This window comes from Physella acuta, unplaced genomic scaffold (assembly GCF_028476545.2).
Source record: "Physella acuta isolate Inbredline_101_S28 unplaced genomic scaffold, ASM2847654v3 ptg000570l, whole genome shotgun sequence".
NCBI lineage: Eukaryota > Metazoa > Mollusca > Gastropoda > Physidae > Physella > Physella acuta.
Genome location: NW_026732089.1, coordinates 427,905 through 448,692, shown reverse-complemented (window position 1 = coordinate 448,692; position 20,788 = coordinate 427,905). Strand labels below are relative to the sequence as shown.

Below are 20,788 nucleotides of genomic sequence, written 5' to 3'. Positions count from 1 at the left end.
TATTAAGAGAATTTTAAAGCCAATTGAAGTTTATAAATTTCAGGTTTAATTAAAAATAGAGACATTAGATAAAACTTTCGCCAAATTTACGATGTTGAATGTCAACATTATTCTTTTAGTTTACATTTTCGTTAATGTAATTTGTGTTTTTAGTTATTTTACAGTGACAGCAAAAAAAATATATAATTTTTTACTCTTTATAATGCAGTTGTATTATAACGACCATGTACAAAATTACAAGATATGTGACAATGTTTTATTCATTAGGCGTTATAGGCAATAGTTGTAAAACCTCTGCTAAATAGTGAAAAATTTCTGTGGTCAGCACTATGCCCAGCCGCTTTGTTTCCCTAACTTAAGTTAGGTACCCATCAAAGTTGGTGGGCTCAGGGACGCACCACTGATTTAAAAACGGACTCAAGACCCTCGGGTAGAATTCTAGTCGTCCCGTGGATCTGCTGATATGTCTTTCTGAAAGAATCCAAACACAAATTTCTTTGTAACGCTATTATAAAACACCAGGCATTTTATCTCTCCGGATCATACTTCAATCATAAAATAGTAAATCACTAATGTATTCTACAAGTAACTATTTTGTTAGTCTAAAGTTTACGACATGTTTTTTATAAATTCTTTTCCAGACATTAATGAATGCAAAAACATCACATGCCCAGGCCAGCAAATATGTGAAAACACACCTGGAAGCTACGCATGTTCTTGTCCACAACCTGGATTTATCCTTGATAGAACAGATAATAAAACATGTAAAGGTGAGATAAACCTAAATATCCGATGTTTTTCTTCTGCTGTTGTTTTGGCAGCTGCATATTTTCAATGCATTCTCAATTCATGTATTAAGTAATATATATCTTTTCTCTTGCAGCATACTATGTTCCCTGTAACTCAAACGCTACAGAAAAATGGGGTATGATAACTAGCCCAAACTACCCACATACATATCCAGCATCGTCCACTTGCTTTTGGAGAATACCTTCAGTACCTAAAAAAGTTACAACTATCACGTACGTACTGATTTTTAAAAACAAATTCGTTTATGATCTTAACAATTGAAATTGTTTGTACAACAATTTTTAAAATTGCAATTCGAAATTGTTAAACAAAATATGAAAGAAAATCAAGTAAGATTTTTTTTTCAATTTCCACAACAAATGAGACTGTAGATATTCAGAGTTAATTACACATTCGTGAAGTAAGTTAATGGCTGTGTCTAATTAATGATCTTGTAGAATCATATATGCGTGTTTGAAATATTGCTAGCTAAATAAATAATACTATCACAATCAGCATTCGTCCAAAACAAATTATTAAGTTTGACTTACATATAGGGAAACATTCTTAGGCCATGTTAGTGGACGATACTGAACACAGTGTGGAGTGGTGGGTTTCGGTCCATGTCTGGTTAAAATGTTCTGTCGGTTTTAGAAGTAAACTAGACTACCCGTTATCCTCGTCTAACTGTGTCTACATTCGGCATTGTATAAATAATGTATGTCTATATTGGTATTTCTGTTAGTAAACAGTATCCCAATCATACATCTTGAAACTCACTTAAAACTTTATTTTGTATGCAACTATACCACTCACATATTTCAACATTTTTTACCAGCAAAAAAAAAACAATGTTGTATTTAAATTAATGACAACTGTATGATAATGGAATGTTTGATAATTTTAAAAAAATTAGCGAGATCTAGAAAAAATAGTAGGTCTATGTCTTTCATCAGTGCTAATACAATTTCTTTTGGCTTGTAAATCTACCCCTTTCACCAAGCAATTTGTTATAACAATATTTCCCTTCCAAATCCATTATTATTTTCAGAAATTACATTAATTTCAAAGATTTTATTTTTTCAATAACTGCCTGTCAATTGTACATAGCCGAATTTAAATGTGTATTTAGTTTACAAAGAATTTTAGCTTTTGCAAGCAAAAAATATACACATTTTTTATGTAAAGTTTATATAGGCAGTGCGACGTAGAATTATTATAACATTAATGGCTGTATGTTATGGTACATAAGAATACATTAAAATTTAATCCATACTTTCTTAACATTATTTTACTTCGAGCTCCTCTTTTAGTACTTAACCTCTAACTTAATAAACTTTAACTTACTTTAAAAAATAATGGTCAGCATTAGAAAATTTTATTTGTTGACTTTTTTATCCAGGTTTTTAGATTTGAAAATAGAAACTGATGAAAGCTGCCAGTATGATTACCTTAAAGTCTATAATGGGTCCTCGGATACCGCCCCACTGCTTCAGCGTTACTGTGGTTCTTACACACCTGACCCCATCAGCTCTAACAACGACCTGTATTTAGTGTTTCGCTCTGATCTCGAGAGAGTCACTCAAGGATTTCAACTATTTTATAGTTATGGTGAGTACGCATTGAATCGTTGCATAATAAAAAGTTGATAAATGCTCAGCCAAACAATACATTATTTCAGTCAGCGTGACATGAAGTCTCTCCATCATTCAGTCGGTCAAACGTTTAGCTAGACATTCAGCCAGCTGGTACTCGAACTTACTTGCCTGATTAATGTCTGTTATTTAGTCCTTCTGACAGTGTTGTATAACTATCAATCTGTTCGTGTGTAATGAGCTTTTTTGTACATTTAATATTGTCGTGTTTTTTCTTTCTCGTATTATCTTCCTTATAGTTTGACTATAATGTCGAAATTGTATTATAAGTATGCACTAATGTTGACCAAATTATTTTGACCAATCGTATTTGAGAATAAATTTTATATATATAAACGGTAGTAGTACAATAAAGGGCATGATCGTGAAGAGGAGCTAAATATGTTCTTGCTAAAATGCAATCAATGTCAACATATGGTATAACATTTTGAAAGTTTTCAAATTTTTGTAAAAAGAAACAAATTAAGGACATTATCGACGTAAGTTGAGGGTTTTTTATGGAGAGATGGACAAATCGCATAACTAGGCTCATACAAAAACCCACTAAATTTGGTGCTATACAGATAGTATTGCTAGATCACCTTCCTCTATCTAACAGGAGTGCAAACAATGTTAATATTAACTATCAAACACTATTAAATTTAAAAACAACAACCCTGATAATGAATTTAGAAGTATCGATATATATGTTAATTTGTAGCTTATCATTGCACGATCATTTTGTATGATATTATGTATGTTATTATGTATGATATTAATACTGTGCTTATATCGCAAAAACAAGCCAACAGGCAATCCACACGCCCATCATATTCCTAAACCGTTCCTATTTGAACATATAGTATCAGGAACGTTCTCAAAAATCTTCAAAGATGCATAAATAATTCGCGCAATAATCACTTCAAAAGAAAAATGATACTACTGGGTAGTAGTGGTAATAATAATTAGGGTAGGGGGAAATAACCGGAGATTTTTTATTACCTTAAGTATTATACTAATCCCAATGTATACATTATGTATAAGAAGAATAAAATACTTAAAAAAAACTTTTTAAAAAAACACGTTTTTCTTGTGGACTAAAAAGTAGAAAATAACTATTTACATACATTTGATGACAAAAAACGTGGGTACGTTCACCATCAAATTTCCCGACCCATCTGCCCGACCCACGTTTTTTGTCATCAAATGTATGTAAATAGTTATTTTCTACTTTTTAGTCCACAAGAAAAACGTGGTTTTTTAAAAAGTTTTTTTTAAGTATTTTATTTTCTCCTTTTTAGTCCTTTGCTACACATGAAAAACGTGGTTTTTAAAAAAGTTTTTTATATAGTTTATTTTCTACTTTATCTAATGACTTGATTAAGTATGAATTGACTAAGTGTTTATAAATACACGGACTAAAAAAATCTTGAGCGACCAGGATTCGAACCTGGGTTGTCGCGGCCACAACGCGAAGTACTAACCACTATACGATCACGGCCAGCGCGCTCACATCGATTGGGGCCGAAGTAACTGTGTCAACAAGCCTCCAGTCTTGTCGGTATCTTTAGAAATCATGTCCTCAATTTTATGGTCCTTTGGGCGTAATTAAATTAAGCTAATTACGGTCTCTAATTGCTAGTTTTTATGATTGCATCTGAAATTGTTAGGCGAAAGTAACCTGCATGCCAAATTTCAGATCTATAGAGCAATCAGAAGTGGGCTAATTTTCGATGTCAATTTTAACAACAAACACATCCACGCGAAGCTGAGTTAATAAAAACGTGTTAAAAAGAGAAAAAATTATAGTAAGGAATACATAGATATGTAGGTAGATATAAGTAAACGTTTACGTAGTGGCGTAACTAGGTCGAGTGTCACCCGGTGCGGCACTTATGGTCCCAACCCCCCATTCACCAAAAAAGTATATATATATATATATATATATATATATATATATATATATATATATATATATATATATATATATATATATATATATATATATTTATTTATTTATTTATTTATTTATTTATTTATTTATTTATTTATTTATTTATTTATTTATTTATTTATTTATTTATTTATTTATATAGTGAGCAAGTTTACGTCATGGTGTCACCCTCTTCCACACTGTCGGAATATTCACTTTGCACTTCAATGGCTTTTAAACTCCAATGATTCATTAATTGAACTGATATAATCATTTTTCTTATATATATATTTAGCAATTTTTTGGCTTGGTGTCACCCCTCCTAAATGGTGTCACCCCTCTCTCTCGCTGCGTATACGTATTTGAGTGTTTTGAACCATGAAATCTACGTAAAACATTCTAGCAGCGTATATAGAGATACCAATAAGGATAAAGAAATAGGAATGTAATAGACTAACGTTATTTTTTTCTCACGCATTTTTTACAGAAAATAATGAATGCGACAACGCTGTCAATCCATGCCATCGGACATGCACAAGTACGCTTGGAAACACCACATGCTCATGTCAAGAACCTGGGTACATCATTGATAGCGTAGATTCAACTAGATGTAAAGGTGAGTGAATACAATGGCTATTCGATAACTTAAGTCGTTGAACAAATGTGAGTTAAAGTTACTTCCGTGTAGTCCTAATTACTGTGTAATTAAATTTAAGTACCATTTTGAACCTTACATCCCTGGCAGTCGGGGTTCGTTAGTTGGGGATAGCAACTCTACTATGAGAGAAAATTTCAAAATCAAACAACTGCCGCCTTGTTTTTTGTTCTTGGTTGGACAAAGGCTATGGAAGCAACTTCAAAATAAATAGCAGGCTGAAATCGGAGTCAATAGCCTCAGTGGCGCATAACCAGTTGACACCTATGCTTAATCGCGTTGGAGGGAATGCCTTCCAACACTAAAATTATTTCCAATATAAAAATATCAAGAATGAAGAATAGGAGAAGAACCTTACATCAAGTTGGCAGGTGAAGGTGAGCATCCTGACTCAAGGGTCATGAGGAGATAGCGTGGCCTTTGATTATCCTAACGCTAGTCAGGTACACACCATAGCTGGGTGGACTCAGTGACCTCAGGGATGTTAACTCGAAATGTTCAGTAGTCGGTTGCTCTACCCTTAGAGCTCACTGTCTCATGCTTGTTACGCACGTAACTTACAAGCATCTGTTGACATTTTATTCTTTCAGCTAATTACATACCCTGTGGCGCAGCAGTAAGAGATACAACCGGTTTTATAACTAGCCCTAACTACCCACAGTACTACCCAGGTTTTTCAGATTGTTCTTGGATTATACCGGCTAAACCTGAAATGGTTACAATTATTACGTAAGTACATTTCACTGTAATAGCTCAGCCATATGCATTTCATGGATCGTCTAAGTGTATTTGTTGCATATTATCATTTCATTTCACAAAGTTTAGTTATTGTAATTCTTTATTATTTAAAAAAAACATCCAGAATAAATATAAATACCTTTTGTTGTATGTTACAACATTGTAATAGTTATTATCTTATATACGCGTATCCTTCTTTCTAGATTTCAAGACTTTGAATTACAAGCATCACCGAATTGTAATGCAGATTATGTAAAGATATTCAACGGGACATCAGAAAGTGATCCACTGCTTCAAGTTTATTGTGATGTAGCCTTCCCTGATTCGATCCGGTTTACAGGCAATCTCTATGTAGTTTTCCATTCAAATAACCTGACGAACATGCGTGGGTTTAAAGCAGTATACACCTACGGTTAGTATTAACCTAATCGTTAAATTATAAATATAATATATAACTAATATGTCCTAGGATATCTGAATTTTTAAAAATATCTGAATTTTAAAAAATACGAAGTTATTTATTTGTAGCATTTTAAGAAGGCTCATATAGAGGCATATAAACGTTTTTAAATTTATGTTTATTATCATTTTCTCTGAAAGAAAGTATGCATCATTAAGGGGGAAGGCTCCGGTAAAAAAAACTTTTTTAATACTTGTTAGAAAACAGTTATTTCTTTACAGCTTTATTAAGATACATCCGCATATGCTTTTCCACTAAAAAAAAATTTTGAAAAAATCTTGGTAACTATGACAACGACGGCCATCTTGAAAAATTAACCCCTTCGTAGGTTTTCCACCATTCACAAAATATTACATTTTAATCCCAATAAACAATCAATTCATAATCTTCTTCCATATTTTGGGGTAATCAGCTAAAAATTTTAAGTGTATATCTTCAAACTAATTTTTTATGAATTTTTAAAATTTGTGTCCGTTCAACACACTAGTTTTAATGCCCCAAAATTCCCCAAAGTTAAGTGTTTTGAACGGACACAAATTTTGAAAATTCATAAAAAATTAGTTTGAAGATATGCACTTAAAATTTTTAGCTGATTACCCCAAAATATGGAAGGATATTATGAATTGATTGTTTATTGGGCTTAAAGTGTAATATTTTATGAATGGTGGAAAACCTACGAAGGGGTTAATTTTTCAAGATGGCCGCCCTTGTCATAGTTACCAAGATTTTTCCACCAATTTTTTTTTAGTGGAAATGCATAAGCGGATGTATCTTAATAAAGCTGTAAAGAAATAACTGTTTTCTAGAGAGTATTAAAAAAGTTTTTTTTTACCGGAGCCTTCCCCCTTAAGAATGAATAAATCATACATTTTCTTAAACCTTGTTATCGATGTTGACAAGTTCGTTGTAACTATAATTTTGTATAAAAGTTGAGGGTACTAACACTACATTTATTGTTACTATTTTCATAAACCGTACTGCAGTTGCTATTTTAATTTATCATGTCTATCTATCAACCACGTTTTATACGTCATTCTAATTACGCACAGTTAGGATGTTTAAGAGAATAATTAATCAATACAAACACAAAGATAAGCATTTATATTGTGTTTATATTGTATTATGAGGAAATCGAAATAAAGGTGTAAACTGTTTTTTTTTTAAACTCTTTGTAGATGAATAGTATTTCTATTTTTTTTGCACCATTTTCCAGAAATGAATCAATGCAAGGTTCCCACCGGACCATATCAGGAGAAAAACTCGCTAACAACAGGCAATTCAACATGCTCTTGCCCACAACCTGGATTCATTATTGACCCTGCAGATTCCACTAAATGTAAAGGTGAGTAAACTTTCATTTACATTTTAAGACCAATAGTTTTAATATTTGTTTTGTATTTGTATTGATGTATACAATTGTGTAACTATGTTTATAGTTTTAATCTTTATCAAAAATCGTTTTTTTATTTGTATTAATTTTTTTACAATTTTTTAAAGCTATTTTATTGTTTTAATATTTGTCAAAAGCCTGTTTTATATTTGTATTACTGTATACAATTGTGTATAGCTATTCTTATTGTTTTTAAAATTTGTATATAGCTATGTTTGTCTTGCAGCAAACTACATTCCCTGTAACACGGCGGTAACCGGGAATACAGGTCTTATAACTGGTCCAATCTACCCTATCAGTGGCAAGAGTAACTTTGAATGCGCTTGGACTATTCCGGCTAAACCTCAAATGGTAACAACCATTAGGTATGCCTACATTTCTACAATTTTAAGTAGTTTCCAGCTTTAATTAAAATTCGACTGAAATATGTTTTTTTTTTCATTATAAATAAAAATAGATACACCTTGGTAGAGTGATTTTAAAATGTCTCATAAGAAAATCTACCCTAGATGCCAATACATATTTTTCGATACTTGAAATTTATAAATATAATTAGTTTTAGACGCTATTGACTTTCATAGACGAACTAATTTTCTTTTGTTTCTTCTTAGATCAAGGTACATAAATCGTTTACAATGTGAAAACCATTTTCTAGAAAATCATGCTTTTTTAAAAAAAATATTAAGTATTGTGTTTAAGCTTTTAATAATACGCTTTGTTCCCTCTGTAATCTCTAGCCAATGTCTAAAATCATAAAAAATAATATTTATTTGTGTTCACAAACTTTAATTATCATAATATAACATATTGCTGTTTTTTTCATTTTAATACAGGGTTTTAGATGTTGTATTCGAATCATCTCAGAACTGCTCGTATAGTTTTTTGACATTTATAAACGGTACGTCAAAAAATGATCCAGTGCTTCAACAATATTGCGATTTAGTTGTCCCTAAAGTGATGAACTTTACCAGCAACCTGTATTTGATAATCCATTTTCAAGGAGCATATAATTATTGGGGATTTAAATTGGCATACACTTACGGTATGTATAATTCAAATCCTTGAAACGTATTTCAAATTGGAAAAATAATGTGAATTTTATATATTCTAGAATTTTAAAAATACGAAAAAAGCAATTACAGTAGGTTATTTGCATATTTATAATGTAATGTTAGTTGTTGTTTTTTTAAAAAAAAAGTTAATTTAACTATAGATTATACCTATAATTATATGAAACTTTACTAAATGTAAATTATATAATATGATTATAAACTCATTTATTATTGACCCAAGGATATTATTTTTACCCGCAGATTGAATGCCTGCCGGCTAAAAACTTCAGGGATATATTTTTCGATTTTAAAATTTCATTCTAAGAAAAAGTGTTTGCATATTTTAAGGGAGCAAACACAATGGTAAAACCAAATCAAGGGTTATACTATGATTGTTACTGTGAGATAACATGAGTTTATTAATTATTATTATTCATATATCAAGGGTTTATAAGTAATTGGTTATTATAACTCAATTACGTTTCTGTACATATTTTTTTAAATTCAATAATTCAGTACGTAATCAATAGTAGCACTTTTTAATGCAACTACATGTCGTAGTCAAATAATAAGCGCATTTTAAGATATTGAAAACATAAAAATATTTTTAAATGGATTGTGAGAAAACTTAATACCTAATGATCAAAAGATTCTGAATTATATGAATGTATACTTTTATGTGTTTTAAAGTTATCTAAAAACCGTGTATACAAATGTAAGACAGTTCAATTCCTTTAATGCGTGTATGATACATGCTTAAAAAGTCAAAAGATGTACTGTTTTTATGATTGATTTAATATGCCAATAAACGGTATAATTACTTTATTTTAGCACATTTCTGTCTGGTTGTGGGTTTTCTAAAAATCAAATTTGTAGCCGACTAAATTGAAATAAATTACAATAAATTGCACTAATATTCAATTTGCTTTTATGTCTTGTCATTTTTTAGAGAGGAAGTATTTTTTTTAATTCTGTAAAAATCAAACTTGTAGCCTACTAAATTGAAACAAATCACAATAAATTGCACTAATATTCAATTTTTCTATTTTATGTCTTGTATTGGTAATCTAGGAAGTTTTTTCTTTTTCTTTTAATTATGTAACTTGTCAAAAAATGTATTTTGAGATCGCGTATGTTCATTAATAATTTCAAAATTGCTGCCCTCTTGTAAAGAGTTACAATGTTTAACTATCTTTACCTTCAATGTGATCTGATATTTCAGTTTTCATATATGCTATATTTTGCACTGGGCAAGCAATTATTTTATAAACACATTTTGTATGTATGAAACAAATATAATACTATTTTAAAAAAAATCTTTAGTCAATCATGTATCGGTATGAATGGACGTTTTAACAACAATCGAGATGTATGATAACAACATTTACAATTTGTAATATAAAAAAAGAATTTAAATTACCATGTATTACTTTATAAATATTGATTTCTCTATTGTTTTTATACATCATTCAGTGTTGGCCTTCAAACTATGTTAAAGAAGCTGTCATTTAGATATATATAATATCAATTTTAATAAGCTTTTCTTGAAATATTTCACAGTTAATGTAAGCTAATAATTTAATAATTTAGTTCACATGAACAACCTGGTATAATATATATCATTGCCTATATAACTCAGCAGAAATTGTGTCACTTAATAGCAATTTAAAAAATCAACCTTGTTTTTCAGAAAGAAGAAAAAAGAGAAACAAATATTTTTTTAGAAACGTCAACAAATTGTGTATCTGAATTGATTATTTAATAACTATAGTACTAAAGAATACATGCAAACATGATCTTTTGATCATTCTTATTATTTCTGCCTCCCTCTAAAAACATCGATTTATGACTGTGTTTTAGAACTCAATAAATGATTTCCAGCCTCCTATATTTTTGTCTCGAAAATTCCGCTTCGTGACATTATTCCCATCTCATCGTTCCCTATTTATTCTACTCCAGGGTATGTATACTCATGTTGTAAACTCTCTGTCTGAGATTGTGTTCTTTTTCAGTTTATTCCTATTATATTGATCTCCAATGGTGCGTGTTTGTGTAACTACAGAAAGGAGGCGCATTGACAAACTATGGCCCCTATGGCGAAATATTAACTTTGCCCCCCCCCCCACCCCCCTATACTATACCCCCCCCCCTTCGATGTTTTTACGTTAATGAAAAATTACCACCCTACAGGCACCAGTATGAAAGGGCTGCTTTTTTTACCAGTCACTGTTGCTGAATTTTTATTTTAGGGTCACACAATTGGTGATGAAAAAATTTTAATCAATCCATAAAGTCTATCAGTAGCCTCTGCTTCATCCTAGAAAATTCATCTTGCTAATTTACTTGCATGCAGCATGTTGTTTATAAACATGTGGATTTAGTTTCTATAATTAAGCTTAACACTGGCCAAGGCTAGATGAGATTACTGTGAAATGGTGAATTGTGGTGGTGGGTTTGCATAGAGTCGCTTTTGTAACTATGAAGACATACCAGATCTCAAACATCCTCCACGTTTCACTTGTTTGAAATTGATAACATTCATATCTATTACTGTAACACTAGATTAATATTTTTGTATATAAAGGACTGTATTATTAGCACTGAATATAACTAAATTACAATACTTTTTTTTTTATTGTTTTTATCTGGGATAATAAATAGTTTAAAAATTGTAAGAAAACAAAACTTTTGTCAAAGATATATTCTTAAAATAAAATAAGCTTTGTACCAGCAATTAAACAACGGAAACACTGTTGACCAAACAAATCTAGTTATGCAACTTGTCCTTCAGAAACTGATAGATCGGCTGTGTATAAGCTGTACCCAAACGTCCTGATATTAAATGGCTGAAACTAATGAATAATTATTTGGTGGAGACCTATAAACAACATAAACCAGAAAGTTTGAGATGGGACATTATAATCCCGCTCAACATAAGACTTTTAAATATGTCTTTATCGAAAAATATATTGCTCAATGGTGTACCTTATCAGAGGCGTAGCGAGAGGGGGGGGGGAGACATATGTCCCCGGGCACCGACCTTAGGGGGGCACAAAAAATGGGTTGGAAAAACAAATTGAAAGTTTGAGGGGGGTGTATAAATCGAAAGTTTGAGGGGAGGGTGCAAATCATCGAAAGTTTGTCCCCGGGCGCCGGGAAGGGTCGCTACGCCTCTGTACCTTAGTAAAATAAAGAACCCTCTTTAGACCTAGCGATCCATTGCGCAGACGAAGTAGAGTTCATATGTTTATTGACAACATCATATGAAAGGAAGGTGTGGTCTGCACAATGCCCAGCCGCCTTTATTTCCCCTAACATTAGGCGCCCTTCTGAGCTGGATGCTCACTGAGGTTCTAATTGACTTGGACCCGGATTCAAACTCGAGACTTTCTGTTTAGCAGCCTAGCGCTCTACGCCCTCCCATATTGTACTCTAAAGAGACGTTTATATATAAATCCATGTACTGATTTATTGCTTAAATCACGTTGCTTGCCGAGAAGTTAGATGCAACATAAAGACAATGAAGAAACAGCTAAAACTATTTGATGCATCATTGTAAGACGTAGGCTTAACCGTTATTCACTCTATTATAGAAACCAGAGAACAAATTCCGTAGATTACACTCGATTAAAACATTCATAATTGTAGTAAATTATAAAGACTAAAGTCCTAAAGTTTAGTAGTTAACTTCACCTTCTAAACATTGATATCATTTTACAGGACTTGAAATGTAAATACCATTATTGCCTGGTGTGCTATCAAAATAAAATTTTAAAATAAAATTTTAAAATACGCCTCTGCGAAATAAGAAGCTACACAAAATTTTATTAGTATTTAGATATTGTAAATATAGATTTTTAATAAATATAGATTTGTAATATGCGGTAGGCTTGTAATATTTTGTAGGCTTGTTGTATGGAGGATGTAAGGAGAAAATAAGGTTTTGGATTAAATACATCAATAAGTTTAAAATTTATTTATACATTTAACATTCGTATTGATAGTTAATTTTTTTTAGATAAGGGGACGTTATCCTGTGAAAATATTTTAAGCAAGTGGTTACCTCCCATGATTTTTTCTTATGCTTCTTTTCTCGAACAAATGTTTTACGCAGGGCAAGAACATTATTTGTTTTGTACAAATGTGGAAGATATTATATTTACATATAATAAATACAACACATAAACCATATAACAAGATATTACAAAATTCATTATTCAACTGTGTTGTAAATCAAAATCATTTCGCAGTATTTGTACCTAAGGGGTCGTCCATAAATGACGTCACGCTTTTTTTGGACGATTTTTACCTCCCCCCCCCTTCCCTCCGTCACACGTCGTCACAAAAGCCAGACCCCCACCCTAAAATGACGTCTCACCTCAGCCTACAACCCCCCTCAAAATTGCAGTTGAATTTTTTTATAACATCGATATTTTTCTAAAAGTTTGTCTGAACCCATTCAAAATAGAGTATTTTGATCAATTCCTATTATAATTTATTAAAACAGTTATCTAAAACGCGAAATAACGTCTAAAATTCGTTTTCTAACATTGCTTTTTTATAATGCAAAAGTGTGACGTCGCACCATCTGAACCCCCCTCCCCCTCATCACACACCGTCACAAAATTAGGGACCCCCCTCCCCCTATGAGTGTGACGTCATTTATGGACGACCCCTAACCGTGCAAGTCATTGCTCGAGTAACATATTAAAATCGATACCAAAATACATTTTCCTGCAAAGTGTACTACAGATTAATAAAATGAAACACTTTAATTTTTCCAACAAAGCATTTTACTAATGAAAACAATATTGGTAAAGTATTATGTATTATGAACATATTTCCTTATCACTTTATTCCTAAGAGCTTGCTGTGTGCATACAAAAACAAAATAATTTTTTTTTATAATAAAACATCGTCGTCGCAAGTGTGATGTTGAGGTTTCTGATCACAAACTGAGTCGTATTTTAGTTAAGATAAAGAATAGAAAATCACTGTAGCATCTGAACAGGACATGGTAAGTAAAGGAAAAATATCCTCACTCAAAATATACAGACCCAACAACACGTTTGATTTTAAACACTTTATTACGTTGATAACTAAACATGTTAGACAGTAAAAAAAAAGTAAAGTTTCCCTTTCAAACCCGACGGTCTATGGTGCGAGTGAAGTAGAATTCATTTGTTTCTGTGACCTCGACATATGAAGAAATAGTGTGGTCAACACTATGCCAGCCGCCTTTACTTTCCCTAACGAGAGTTAGGGACAGTCTACTGACTTGAACCCGGATTCGAACTCGAGGCTTAAGGGGTAGCAGTCCAGCTCTCTACCGCTAGACCACTCCGTCCCTTAATAATAGACAGACATAGACTTGAATATAACAGACCAGTGTTGTTAGTGTCAAATGTTGAACGTAATAACTGGTTTTAGATCAAATGCAACCTATACAAGTTGTTACATTTACATAGCTATTATTTTAAATTGTACAAAAAGTAGTATTTTCATTCGTCCTCTATAGGGTTAAAGAAGCAAAATAGTAAAATATAAACACGAAATTAACAACATTTTCATCAAAAATATTTGAACATACCGGATGCCTGCTTTACAACATAAGGCCAGGACAATAAAAGGTTACCCCTATACCCCTATAGTGCGGTATTATTATTACTATTTGTGTCTGATACGTTAACTTTTAAGTAAATTTTAATTTTGTTTCTAAATCGTAATCCTTGTTATTTATGTATGTACATCCCTGGCTTACAGGCGTTGATTTATTAGAGAAATTACGTTTTCGAAATCCAATTTTCGCATTCCTGTAACTGATCCTTACACATCGCTGACCATCCCTGTTTAAACCACGCCTGAAACTTAAATGTCAATCACCACACATAAAGCTGTCCTAAGCTTTTTCTCAAAGTCGATCACGTGACAAGACACTAACCTCATCATCACAATCTTTCAGTTAGACACAGTTTGTGAGGAAGAAACAGATGAAAAGGAACAAAAAAAAAATACGTTGACGACATGGAATCGAAACTTTAACTGATAAGTTGAATTATCTCCATTCATCTATGACGTCGTATATAGGCCTTCATCACATTTTTATCACATGTCTACTGCATAGGCTACAGAATGACTTGTTGAAATGAAGTTATTTTTTTAAATTTCTACACCAAGTCAACACCTATTTATTATTTTTTTATATTCATTCAATACGGAGTTAGTATATCAAAAAGACACTACAATTCACAAAGTACCGCAGTAGGAAAGATGAGAATAAAGCTAAGACTAGTTCACAAAGTGAAGAGAGGCAAGACGCAGATATTTTCGACAGTTTTATTTATGCTTGAAAGGAATTATGGTATGGTATAGGCACAAATTTTCAGACTTATAGGAGACTAGCCTAGTCTCTCGTGACTACAGACAGTATGTCAATGATAAACATATATATATATATATATATATATATATATATATATATATATATATATATATGTTACGGTCAAAGCCCGAAGTGCGGCCAATGCTAGGATTGGCCGGCCAATCCGCGCATTGGCCGGCTCTCTTGGCCAAAGTCCGAAGAACTTAGCACTAAGATCGTATTTTGTACATTGGCCGGCCAATGCGCGCACTGGCCGGTATGTCCTGGCCAATGTTCTATCTAGACCACGGGTTCCCAACCTGGGGGTCGCGACCCCCCTGGGGGTCGCGAAGGTCTTTCTGGGGGGTCGCCAACTGGTATACTAAACCTTAGTAATTTGAAACAAAACATAATTTTTAGAAGAATTTTTGAAATTCGGCTTCATTAACATCACTGGAAATGTACTAGAGAAGAAACAAAGTTCTTTCGTCGGTAAGAAGCTAGTTGCAAACGCCAGAGACTTGATCGAACAGGAAGTTTTCACCAGCATTAGTGCAAGCATCAAATGAAGTCGCGATACAAAATGCCAAGCAAAAAAATAAATAAAAAAAATAGGAGGAAATCTCATCAAACGCTGCGTGTACGTAAATGTTAAATAACACATTTTTTATTGAAATTAAGCTTTCACCATTGTCTGCTTTTCAAGTTGATAAATCAACAGACGTGAGTTCGTGTTCGCAGTTGCTGGTCTGTGTCTATATTCATGCGGATGATACCAAAGATAAAAGAGTTGCTCTTTTGTGAAGATAGCATGGAGAAAATAAATATCTTTTTTGAAACTGGATGATTAAAATGGGTTAGAACGGCTGTGGGGGTTTGTACGGATGGTGCGCCACCTATGTTTAGCTCAAAATCGTGCTTTCAGAAAACAGAAAAGATTTAGCTCCCTAACCACTGCCCTAACCAATCGACATCAAGAGTCCATTGCTAGTATAAGTCGTAAATTATATAAAATCTGGAGCCTTCAAAGAACTGAAGCTTCAGGGAAAATGAACGAATATTATAACTTTCCATGATAATCTCGGGGCATTTTTATCAAAGCTGCAAAATCAGTAAAGAAAACAAATCTTGGGAATATTGTGAATCTGAGAAACTCTGTGGTGTGGTAGATGAATCTGATTGTGAGATAATTAAAATTTTGAAAGAAGCGATTTATGGGCATCTTGAAACTCTTGAAAACGAACTGCATCGCTATTTCTCTGAGCTGAAAAAAGAAGAATCTGCATTTACGCATTACCCATTATCTTCTTCCCTTGATGTTGCCTCATTCCCGATGAATTACAAGATAAATTCTTTGATTTGCAGAATGATTCCGTGCAGTTTCTTCCAGGCATCTCTTCGGGGGGGGGGGCAAAGCCACCCCCCCCCCCCGAACGAAATGAAATTTATATAATATATATATAGAAAATATATACTTTTAACGGTGTCCGCCCCCTGAAGAAAGTTTACCGCCACCCCGAAAATTTCAAGTGCCCCCCGGAGAAAAAAGTCTGGAAGAAACACTGATTCCGTGTAAGATGAAAAACTGCAGACACAATTTTGGTGTAGTATTCATACCCAAACGTAAAATTGATTGACTTTTCGAGAAAATATTCTCAACACTATTCTTCGATTAAAAACAAAATTAGGATAATTATAATGACATAGGTTGGCGTTAACACATTTCTTTTTAAAATTAAAAACTTAACCACGAAGGTTTAGTGAATAATGAATAATGCAATTTTACTCATGCCATTAAAACAGTTATCAAGAGTAGTTCATATTGAAAGTCTACTAGAAAATTTTATTTTAGTGCTTATTAATTTCCATACTGATTTCGGCTTTTTAATTCTATGGGGGTCGCGGGTCACTTACTTTTTATAAAAGGGGGTCGCCACTCGAAAAAGGTTGGGAACCACTGATCTAGACTATGTTGTGATCGCATTTTCATTATTCTGGGTGCGTTTTCATTGAGAGTAACGTATTGTTTAGCTCTTGTTTATATAGCATTCTATATGCAAGGCGACATGGATCAAAAGGGCCGTCAGACCATGAGACAGACATAGCAGATGGCTGTCGAAAGAAAAAAAATGTCAATCCATGTTAGTTTCCATATATGGGCTCTCGATAAATTAGTTACTGAGGAAGATCTTGAGAACATTGAACAAGAAATGGAGGTTGCCATAAATCTACTGCCGTGGCGGAACGCCCAGACCAGTTGCGTGACAATTATGTGGCCAACAGATTCTGTATAGTTTGTGAAAAACATTGTAGTGCAGCTCATTCTTTTGGATCCTGTGGCAACGATGTCCATGCTATTTGTGGAATACCCAATGAAGCAGACGAATGGTACGGAGGGAACATTACCTGCAGATTGTGTCACAACAAACAAGACATCATGGAACACAGGTCAGCAGCTCATACTGGCTTGCAAACTCAAGGTGCTAAGATGCTTAAAACATCAAATACAAAATTTAAAGAGGGTGAAGTGGGTGACAATGTACGCATCAGTTTTCCAGATGTTGACAGAGGTCACGGTGATCCCCGAAGCGTGATTGCAGTTGTCATGAGCGTCGAGGGCGGTTTCTACAAATTAGGAACGGCACATGGTGTTCTAAAACAACTGTATGCTAAAAGTGAGTTTTCAATTCTTCACGAAAAACTGCTCTTATTGTCGTCAGTTGGTACTGAGGAAAAATCACTACGAACCATCGCATCTTCACAAGCATTGACTGGGGGCCAAGGCTACACTCGCTGCAATTGCACAACTAAATGCACAACAAATCGCTACAAGTGTAAAAATAACAAGCTGCTATGTAATTCTAAATGCCATAAAAGTTCAACTTGTTGAAACAAATGATGATATTGATAGATTGAGACTATAGTACAATACAAAATTTGAATGTTTCTGTCATTTACTTTAATTAATAATCAATAAAGACTTAATTTCATGATCCTTACGGCATAAAAAAAACCAAAATCTGCTCATGATCTTCTAATTCGAACTTAAGACTTTGGCCGGTCCACCATGGCCAGTCCACGGACTGGCCGGCCAAAGGCCGAAATCAAGAGCTATTTCAGACTTTGGCCGGTCCACCATGGCCAGTCTGCGGATTGGCCGGCCAAAGGCCGAAATCAAGCAAAGTTTCGGACTTTGGCCGACCTATGGGAGGCGATATTGGCCAATGCGCGGATTGGCCGGCCAATCCTAGCATTGACCGACTTCGGGCTTTGACCGTAACATATATATATATATATATATATATATATATATATACATATATATATATATATATATATATGTATATATATAAATATATATATTTATATATATATATATATATATATATATATATATATATATATATATATATATATATATATGTTACAGTCAAAGCCCGAAGTGCGGCCAAAGCGCGGATTGGCCGGCTCTCTTGGCCAAAGCCCGAAGAACTTAGCACCAAAATCGTATTTCGTACATTGGCCGGCCAATGCGCGCACTGACCGGGACGTACTGGCCAAAGTCCGAAGCGCTTAACCTTGACAGCGTATTTTGTACATTGGCCGACCAATGCGCGCACTGCCCGGGATGTTTTGGCCATTGTTCTATCTAGACAAAGTTGTGATCGCATTTTCATTATTCTGGGTGCGTTTTCATTGAGAGTAACGTATTGTTTAGCTCTTGTTTGTATAGCATTCTATATGCAAGGCGACATGGATCAAAAGGGCCGTCAGACCATGAGACAGACATAGCAGATGGCTGTAAAAAGAAAAAAATGTAAATCCATGTTAGTTTCCATATATGGGCTCTCGATAAAATAGTTACTGAGGAAGATCTTGAGAACATTAAACAAGAAATGGAGGTTGCCATAAATGCAACGACATCCTCAGCTAACACATCTACTGCCGTGGCGGAACGCCCAGACCAGTTGCGTGACAATAATTTGGCCAACAGATTCTATATAGTTTGTGAAAAACATTGTAGTGCAGTTCATTCTTTTGGATCCTGTGGCAACGATGTCCATGCTATTTGTGGAATACTCAATGAAGCAGACGAAGAGTACGGAGGGAACATTACCTGCAGATTGTGTCACAACAAACAAGACATCACGGAACACAGATCAGCAGCTCATACTGGCTTGCAAACTCAAGGTGCTAAGATGCTTAAAACATCAAAAACAAAATTTAAAGATGGTGAAGTGGGTGACAATGTACGCATCCGTTTTCCAGATGTTGACAGAGGTCACGGTGATCCCCGAAACGTGATTGCAGTTGTCATGAGCGTCGAGGGCGGTTTCTACAAATTAGGAACGGAACATGGTGTTCTAAAACAACTGTATGCTAGAAGTGAGTTTTCAATTCTTCACGAAAAACTGCTCTTATTGTCGTCAGTTGGCACTGAGGAAAATCACTACGAACCATCGCATCTTTACAATCATTGACTGGGGGCCAAGGCTACACTCGCTGCAATTGCACAACTAAGTGCACAACAAATCGATGCAAGCGTAAAAATAGCAATGTAATTTTAAATAATAATCAACAAAGACTTAATTTTTATGATCCTTACTGTAAAAAAATCCCCAAAAGCGTAGTCAAGTATTGGAATTGTTTTATTAGTTGTATCGTCATATTTCCACGTATAACTATACATAAAACCCCGGGGAACATACAATACAGCTGAAAACAGAAAAACTCCAACTATTACAACTTTAGTTCTAAATGTTGTTATAAATCTGGAAGCTGCAAAAGGAAAAACCACACCTATCATTCTCTCTACAGCTATTATAGTTGCCATTTGAACACTCATACAAATAGCATATTGGTTCCATCCGAAAACAAATACACCAAAATAGACAAATATATAGGAGCCTTCTTCTAAATTAAAGTATTGTAGAATTTCTGCAAGTTGCCGCCATAATTGTGTCAAGGAGAAGAACAAATCCGACACAGCTAATGCTGTTAAGTTAATATTGGTTGTTTCCCCTAATCCGTTATGCACAATTATTACAATGGTTAGGATATTCCCGACAACTCCAGCAAAGTTTAGAACTGTGATCATAATAAAGTTGACACTTACATTGACAATATTTAGCACATCATCAGAAACATCAACAACTGTCAGTGAGTTCAAGCCTGAGGTTGTGTTAGTGTTTCCCAATTTCGTTAAAACACTACATTAAAAAAAAGTTATTTAACATATTATTTTTAAATATGTTTCCGATTGTGTCGATATTTATGACACATATAAAAACTATATGTGTTACAATTTTGGATTTAAAGTTTGTTACATTTTTCTAGGCGTGCAAATTATGTATTCAAACTTCTAAGTAAACAGGCAAATAAATTATATCTGATGTTTACTATTTTCATAGAGTATTTTTAAACATGTAGCTACGTAGAGAAGTTAGTATTGAAGATTGTCTGAGTATTTTTACCACGCATTTAAATATATTAAGGCTTTTATTTGCAAATATAAAAACAAACAAATATAATTTTAAGTTGTAAATAGGTATTGCACAAATTGCACCTTTATACAGATTTTTAACAAAACATTCAATGAAAAAAATCCGACACAATTATAAGTATTACTGTAATTATGTACATTATTTGTTTTTAATCTCAAAGACAAAAATAAAGGTTAAGTTGATACCGTAAGACAACATTAAAATATATCGACCAATATTTAAATACGCTATAATTTCAGTTAACAGCGTGTTATTTAAAAGAACGCATAATA

General features: G+C 33.4%; 1 protein-coding gene across 1 annotated transcript; it reads left to right on the top strand.

The window, feature by feature from the left end:
* The first annotated feature begins 893 nt into the window (after nt 1-893).
* On the top strand, nt 894-9,260 carry LOC131946743 (dorsal-ventral patterning tolloid-like protein 1). The gene is made up of 9 exons (XM_059307675.1): nt 894-1,022; nt 2,192-2,400; nt 4,844-4,972; nt 5,602-5,740; nt 5,953-6,161; nt 7,423-7,551; nt 7,826-7,964; nt 8,433-8,641; nt 8,913-9,260. Exons 1-9 carry the CDS (start codon nt 928-930, stop codon nt 8,915-8,917), a joined length of 1,263 nt encoding a protein of 420 aa, XP_059163658.1. The 5' UTR covers nt 894-927; the 3' UTR covers nt 8,918-9,260.
* Nucleotides 9,261-20,788: the final 11,528 nt, after the last annotated feature.